At 40.1% G+C, this 8,558-nt stretch overlaps 1 protein-coding gene across 1 annotated transcript in view; it reads left to right on the top strand.

Moving 5' to 3' along the window:
* Nucleotides 1–8,558, top strand: part of LOC105451851 — a 55,402-nt gene that overhangs the window by 31,680 nt on the left and 15,164 nt on the right. Inside the window, exon 2 of the mRNA XM_011692546.1 lies at nucleotides 7,490–7,631. Within this exon, the coding sequence (XP_011690848.1) occupies nucleotides 7,490–7,631 (142 nt within the window). The remainder of the gene's footprint in view (nucleotides 1–7,489; nucleotides 7,632–8,558) is intronic.

Below are 8,558 nucleotides of genomic sequence, written 5' to 3'. Positions count from 1 at the left end.
TCCTTAATTCTATCGACTTTTAAACATTATGGGCTTGTTCCTTGGTCGATTGTCTAGCGATTAACAAAAATTAATTGAAATATGTCCATTTTTACTAAAGTTACAGTAATAAATATGGATGGAGTTCCCGGGACCCCAGTGTGTATACGACGTCGTAAAAAAAAACAGTATGTATACCTATAGGGTTAATGCACTTAATTCTTATGAGAGAAAAATTGGTTAGAAAAGTGGATGACGATTTTAGAGTTGCAGATTCCTCGGATTCTCCTAAAATCGTTAATGCATCGTTTGTGTGTTACGCAAGTAACGATCGGTAATCTGTGACGTTTTGCCGAGAAATCACCGGTTAAGCAGATACCTAAAGCAGAGGGATCGCGGGAGATCGCGAAAGGGCTTGTCGATCGATTTTACTCCCACTAAATAGCCGGATTTACGTTTTACGCGGCGCGACTGGCGCTTTATCGCTCGTGGAAATGGCAAGAATGTTACCTAGGTGTGTGCACGTTCTGTCGCCCCTTCTCTCTTTCTTCACCCTCTAGCCGGTAGCTGTCGGTTTTAGGATCGCGGCCGCGAGAAACGTTATTATTCGCTTCTGCGATTGTATCACGAGGAAACAATCGAAGCGTGAAACTTCTGATGTAATTTTCAAGTCGAATGATTATATGTACCGATCAGTAGCAAGAATCGTGACTCGCGCGGCAATCATTCTTCTACCGACTGCACATTTTTTATAAGAACGATGAAAATATTATTAAAGGCTTATTTATTCTTTATTTACATTAATTTATTTTTTATTTATATATAATACTTGACACGCTTCTGTATAATAACTTTGTATTTTTTTCGTTTAATCTTTTCATTCTTTGAGATCTGAATAAAATGACAATTTTTTTTTGACAGAGAAAATCATTAATTTTGGATATCTAAGATGAATAAAAACATGCAAAAACTTTCTCAGTCGTTTAAGGGAAACGGCCTAAGATCCGTAAGTACGCGAAATAATATCTGTTGTGTGTTAATAGCAATCCACGGATTTAACGACAAGCAAGGACAAGTATTGCGCGAGAGTACTCATTAAATTATCAAGTTTACCGTTCGGGTACTCATAAAGTGTGTGACGAGAATCCCTATATTGGTTTCTGACTTTGCCGCGAATTCTGGCGAATTAAATTGTAGCCTGAACGAAAATTCGAGTGTCTGTTGCTTTCATCTTTTACGCTGAACACGTTGTGAACATAATAATGATGACACGTTAAAGAATTCTCACTATTCTCGACTGATAGAATAAATTAAATTTCATTGGGACTAATGCGACAAATCCGAGGGAATTTCGACGTCCACGACTTTCATTTTTCATGTAACATAAGGATGCAACTTACGTTTTTAAGAAATTTTAAACACTCACTGAGGAGGGCTTGATGTTGAAACAATCGTTTGATAGTATACATAGTCTGTCCCAAAAGTAATGAGACTATTTTTGGCGTCAATCAGAATTGTCGGAAGTGAATCCATTGAATGGGGCCTTTGATGCGGGATGTCATGTATACAGTCTGACTCTTCCCAGTTGCCAACAAGCTTTTCTAGCAGTTGATGTTGTCAGTAAATTGCGTTATATTTTTTGTGTCTTGTCACGGTCGAAAATTCAGCAGTCTCGAGCAGCGATCAAATTCTACGTGAAACTGGGAAAATCTGAATCCGAAACATTGGAGATGTCGAGAACAGCTTATGGGAATACTACTTTGTCTTCAAAATTTGATCGTATAACGCTGGTCAAAATACAGCACAGTCTGTGCTGAATTTTCGCCCGGGACAAGACACAGAAATTACAACGCATTTTGCTGATGGTATCGACTAGAAAGGCTCGGAGGCAACTGAAAAAAATCAGACTGTATAGCTAACATCCCGCACCAAAAGTCCTGTCCAATGGATCTACTAGCTCCCCAACGATTCTGATTAGGCCCCCAAAAATAGTCTCTCATTACTTTTGAGACAGACCATGTATTACCGTATGTAATTATTATTGTAATAATATAATTAGTTAGCACTGATATTTAGCTTGTGTGGCGCTGTACTATTATTAATTTAAATAATAATGATGGCCGAACAAAAATGCATAGATCGTTTATATATTTTTTAATATTTTTATTAAATTAATACGCCAAGGAGGTACAAAAAATTGTCTCCATGTACGAAACGAAAATTTGCCTTAAGTTGAGCTCTCTTCGTATTAACAACTCGCAATTTCACCAAATCGTCTCGACGACGACGTGGCGGGCACGTTGTTTCGGCACCGCGCAAAACGCACCGTACATTTTCGTTTCCATTGTCCGCTCCATTGCTCGCGGACGCGAGACGAAAAGTAAGTTTCTCAAGTCTACCGTGAATTTTCATTCAGCGAGCGGCCGGCGCGGATTTTCGTGAGAACCGTCCCGAGAGGTTGTATAGGGGCATACACCTGCGGTAAAACAGGGGGAGGGGGGAGACTGTCGGACGACCGCGCGACGCATTTACGGAGATTTAGAGCGAGCGTAACGGCGCGGCTCGCCCCCAACCCCCCCGCCCCCATCCCCCCCGGCTCGGTTTGCCGTTGAATTTTGTCCGTCGCTCGGTCGCCTCTCCTCGGGTCCTGCCCGAGAAGGCTCGCGCAAAACTCGCGAAGACGAGCAAAAGGAAGTGTATGCGTAGTCTTGAAGATTATCTTCCCCGCTACATGGTCGTGTCCGATCTTCTCTCGTCGTACCCGTCATCTCTCTTTATACCGCACCTCCTTCTTTACTCGCGCCTCGCAGATGACTAGTTTTTCATCCTCCGCGTTATTAACTCCCACACTTACCTCGTTGCGCCTTATACGCGGAGAATGGGGAAGTGCCGTGTCCCACCTTCGCCTGACCGTCCCGGACATATTCCGCGTCGTCGAGTTGATGCGGATGAACAAAGGTGGAAAACGTTCGATCGATCAACTAACCGCTGTTGTGCATCTCTTTAAATTCCCACGGTTAAATATCATTGATTTATTAACACGTAAATCTAAATCTAAATCAACATAAATAATGTAAATAATTATTAATTGTATTTTAAATTGCGACGCTGCATTGTGCTTGATAAAAATCTAAATCTAATTGTAAATTTAACGATAATTAATTGTTTCCATTTGAATTCATTCCATTTGAAGCAATTGATGATGCTTTCGACAAACGAAATCCGCGTATTGCATCGTAAAACGTATTGCATGAAGATTATATAATATTTTATATAATTCTATTCGTTTCTTTTTTATTTCAGTATAAATGTATACTATATAAGAGACAAATTCCTTAAAAACCACGAAATAATGGTCGAAAGTAATGCATCGTATTTCAATTTTTTTATCGGTTAAAATATTCTTTGTATTGTGTTTTGCATTGCTAAGAAGAAATAAAATGTTAAAGTTTATGATTAATCCACGCTTTTTATTTGCAAACTTATAACTTTGCTGGCGAAGAGAAAACTGCCTGGAAGAAGAGAATGCGCTGTACCTATATTTTTACTTCGAGAAGGTAAACTTGCTCCCCGGGAAAGAGGAGAATGCCTGGCAATCGTATATATACGTAACCGGGTAAATTGCTCGACATTCGAGATTGTGTGTATTCCGGACGGAGGCGTACGCGTCTTTAAGGTGTTCGAGGTGCTGATCCGTAGCCGGGACCAATAATTTAGACGGTTTCGGGGGATCCCGGCAATAATTTAACTCCGCCGGGGAGGCCCTCTGAACCGGCAGCTGCGCCGCGACAGCAGGCACGGGGCGACGGAGTCGCGATAAACTCTCATAATTCACTTATGGGATATCCATGGCGTATCCGCGTCTCAGCCCCCGGTCGCCTGCACGCAGTCACGCAGCCGCGCGTCGCCTTTGAACGCGCGCTTCAAGTCGAAGGAACTCTCCATTGAATGCGAATGCGTGTTTCGTAACGTTTGTATATACACGCGCGGGCGCGGGCGCGCGATTATTCATAGGCGTGTATTGTGCGCGCGGGATCGCGCTTTACGGGATCCGCTGGAAACAGGAGCGGTCGGAGGATTGCGTAGTCCCCGAGGAAAAATTGGAACGATTAAGTGCAGTACCAATTTACTATAATAATAACAGTAAAAAGGAATGAATGTGTGATATTATACGATCTCGATATTTCGAACATGAACATTACTTTTTATACGTTCGCGCGAATAACGTTTTTTTTATCTTCTTTTTATAAAAGTATGTTTTAATTGGAAAATATGAATATGAAATAGTGTAAAAAATACTGTTTTATTAAATTTGTTTTATGAGAAATGTGATTTCAGTTTGGAAAGAAAAACTCAAGTGTATAAGATTATGTCTAAATATCTGTGGGCTCTTTCTCGAGCCAGCCCTGGCAGAAATGAACGGTGGACGTAAATTTCGGTACAACCTGCCGCGGGATAGGCGGATAATTAATTCTACATGAAGCAATGCCGCATACGGGATGCGCGTAAGCTTCGAAGACGTCGCGAGGAAATTAAAAAGTCTGAACGCAGCGTAACCCATCTGGGGATTAATGGGATAATTGTGAACGTACGATGGGGAATTCAGTCACTGTCTGGCTGCGCCGAAGCGCGTTTCGCGTCATTAGAATGCACGCGTGGTGAATAATAGCGTCTTACAGTCGTAAGAAATTATTAGAAAGAAATTCCCTTGCAGTGACTATACATTCCTAAATATAAGAAGTATGAAAAATTCATAATTTTATATTCTTTCTATTTTTTCCGCACATTTTACAAAATTTTGTCACTGAACAAGAGTATGCTAAAATATAAGAACTATTTAAATTCGAATATTATTTACATGAGCTCCCTAGAATAAATTAAACATATTACAATAAAGGCCTATGAGAGCTAACACGGATGTCAGTGTGTAATAGTTTTTTACAACAGCCACACGCAAACTGCGCGCCGCATAATCGTCGGACTTGAAACAGCTTATTGCATGAGACCGAAATTTTACTTGTAACAATTAAATTTTCCCCGGCTGAGAACATGAGGTGATATTTTTTCGCAATAATTTCTTTACAGATTCGGGGGGAAGGGGATCGTATATAAATGCGTGTTAAATTGCTAGTCGATTTAATTGCTACAAGTAAATTCGGGCCTCATGCAACAAGCTGTTTCAAGTCCGACGATTATGCGGCGCGTAGTTCGCGTGTGGCTGGATATTGTAAAAAACTATTACACACCGACATCTGTGTTAGCTCTCCTTAGGCCTTTATTGTAATAGGTTTTATTTAAATTCGCATTTTTATGACGATAACAAATTAAATATTTTAAATATTCACGGAAAGAACGATTTTGCTGGATACAGATCTGAAAATAATTTTTGTTGGACAATCAAAATAATTTTGTTGGAAAGTTAACCTGAATGCTAGAATATCAAAATAATTTTGTTGAAAAGTTCAAAAATGCTTATCATTTTTAACTTTCCAACAAAATTATTTTGACGATCAACAAGAATTATTTTCAGATCTGTATCAAGCAAAATCGTTCTTTCCGTGTTGATATGTATATTTCCCAGTTGTCTACTTCAATTAAATAGAAGTAGAAATTATTCGCGGATACAGTCTTTGCATTTGTATAGATATCGATAAATAATTTTATCTGCTTGTTATTAGCGGCGATTTAAGCACTCGTCTGTAAAAAAATTATGGACGGATACTTTTCTATACATTTCTCGACATTTCTGTTAAAACGCGGGAATATATTCTTTCGGGCACGCCGGACATCGTTGAGTTAATCCAATCAAGACAGGCAGCGGCTGCAGTGTTATAATGATCCCTCGTAGCCGGGGAGATACGTATCGACTTCTCCTCCTCATTCCGAGCTGTTTCTACGTCGTGCAACGTGCAATCTGGCGGCCGGTGATGGCCGGTGACGGTGGCAATGGTGTGGCGCTTGCACAATAGATTCGGTTTGATACATCGCCGTACGGCACAGGAGACCGTTAATTTCGTGGCCTCCTGCACCACGATGCCCTATACACACCCGCATCACCCATTCTGCGTTTAGACTGCTATCAACTGCTATTCTCCGTCAAATGTCGTTCATATTAATAACTCATCCAGCTTAATAATAGCATTTAACGCCGCGCAGTCATTACTCAGATTTCAGTGCTGTCGATCGGCTCTAATTGTAAGCGTAATTTGTATTTAATTTATTTTGCTACCGAGCGATTTTTTCGCCTGCGAGAAACGAATAAATCGACTGAATGTGAATACAAGATTTCAGACATAAAATATTTATGAAGTATTTTACATACATTGTACACACTTGACAGAATAACTTGTAACGATTTTATATGTGCACACGGAAAGAACGATTTTGCTGGAAGACCAAAAAAAAATCTGAAAATAATTTTTGTTAGGTCATCATCAAAATAATTTTGTTTGAAAGTCTAACTGATTGCTAAAATATCAAAACTTTTTATAGCAATGCTTATTATTCTTGAGTTTCCGACAAAATATTTTGATGATGACCTAACAAAAATTATTTATATTCTTGATAAAAATGCGATTTTTTTTCACCTACGCAAAATATGTCTTTCAGCAGATTATTTTGCATTTTTTATGGAATATATAATTTGGTGTAATAAACAATTCTAATTTTGTAGGTACATTTCTGGAGCTTTTACAAAATATTATATAGGTATGATAGAAAAATCTATGTATGTATGTATACATATTTTTTTGCAAAGCTAATACTAAAATAATAAAATATTTTATACCATTTTTATACATAATTTTACAGTGCAAAAAAGTAATCAATATTATTACTGTAAGTGCATTACATCGATGATAGGAAAATACGATGCACGCGTGACGTGAAATTCAGGCACGTTCCGACGTGCTTTGAGCAAATCGGAGACCTCATTTCAGTCGTACACGAATGTTCTCTTCTCGGGAAGAGACATACGTGCTCCTACTTTGAAGTTATTCTACGCATGCTGAGAATTTTGCGTGCACAAGTGACCTGACATCGTTCACCGAAATATTTCGGCAAACTACGTGTCAACTACAATTATGATCGTGGTACCGCCTATTTTCCAAAAGTAGTAGTCACATAAAATTGATAAATTGTGGTAATCTTACAAATTAGCACGATACACTTTCCTGTGGAATTACAAAATGGAGAACTGTATGATTATATGCTGTCTAATGCAACATTTTAAAAGAGTTATTTTTTTTTATTTATGATTTGACTTGCCGTAATTTTTTAGAAGTACCATACGTCTAGTCAAGGTTGCGTATATTCTTCTTTGTTCCGATCTTCGGGTTCTGCCTACTCGAAAGAGCCTTCGGTCGAAAATATCTTTCGGCGCTCCGAACGTCCCAATTATCGTGCAGCACAGTAATAATCATGGCTGCACGCTCGCTTTCTACGAGGTGTTCACGAATCCCACCAGGCCTCCTGTGTGATCGATGCTCATGTTAATCCGTTTCTGTCTCAGGAACAATGCCAACGTTGTCGTCCCGCCCACCGTATCGGCCGTGTCGAAGAAAGAGCCGCAAGAGAACATTGCCCGGATAGCGAAACGGTACCTCGACGATAACATGCAGCAGGCGTGGATCAATCCTCGTCTAATATCGATGGTGAGTGAATATAAATGCAATGATTATGCGCCGGATCCGCGCACGTGCGCCCATCCGTGCCCATTACGCTTCTTGGTCCGCACGCGCTCGTATAGCACATACACGTGAGGTGAGGGAAGGAGGAGGGGAGTGCGCGCGCGCGCGCGCGTACTTTCCGAGCCGGCCAACAAATTAGTTTGCGGCGGACTTCCACATTGGGAAAGTTTCGTGATTAATTTATTGGGCGGGAATGCGCGCGCACACACACTACACATCCCGCGCGGCCGCTGCACGGAAGTCGAAACGCGCGCGGCGAGAGTTTCTAACTTGCCCCGGACTATTTCTGCGATTTCTGGCTATAGAGAAGAGAGCTCGGAGGGCTGTACGCGTGCGGGATATACAGCGTGCGAGATTTCTCAAGAGTGTCGGCGATAGTGCGCGCTGAGAATTTTCACGGCACTACTGAAATGTCTTTACGATATCGCATAATCCCGCGCCGGTCGATCTGGAATACGGCTGCGGCAAGCTGGCGACAAATTTTTACGACGCTTTGAAACGGCTTACAAACGGATTTCACGATTCGAACGACTTTTCGATTTTGTGACAAATAACGTTTGAAAGTCGACATTCGAGTTTCCCTTTACGATTGAATCCGAAACGTCAACGAACCCCGCGGGAAATCCGGTTAAATGAACGATTCTGAATTCTGATTCTTAATTTTTAACGAAAAATAATTACATTGAAAAAAGTAATTTTGCAATTATAGCGAACATTATTTAGATAAAAAATAGCTAAAAAAGAAAAATGAGCTAAAACGGATAAGTGATTAATAATCACTGCGATACCACATATGTTTTGTATTTAATCAATATAGATAACAGAGACAGAAATTATATCTGAACTATTAATTTGTCAAATTTGGCAAAAAAGTTTCTCTATGACGTTTAA

Source organism: Wasmannia auropunctata, unplaced genomic scaffold, assembly GCF_000956235.1.
Source record: "Wasmannia auropunctata unplaced genomic scaffold, wasmannia.A_1.0 LD336043.1, whole genome shotgun sequence".
Taxonomy (NCBI): domain Eukaryota; kingdom Metazoa; phylum Arthropoda; class Insecta; order Hymenoptera; family Formicidae; genus Wasmannia; species Wasmannia auropunctata.
The sequence above is the reverse complement of the archived record's forward strand: the minus strand, read 5'-3'. Positions and strand labels throughout refer to the sequence as shown.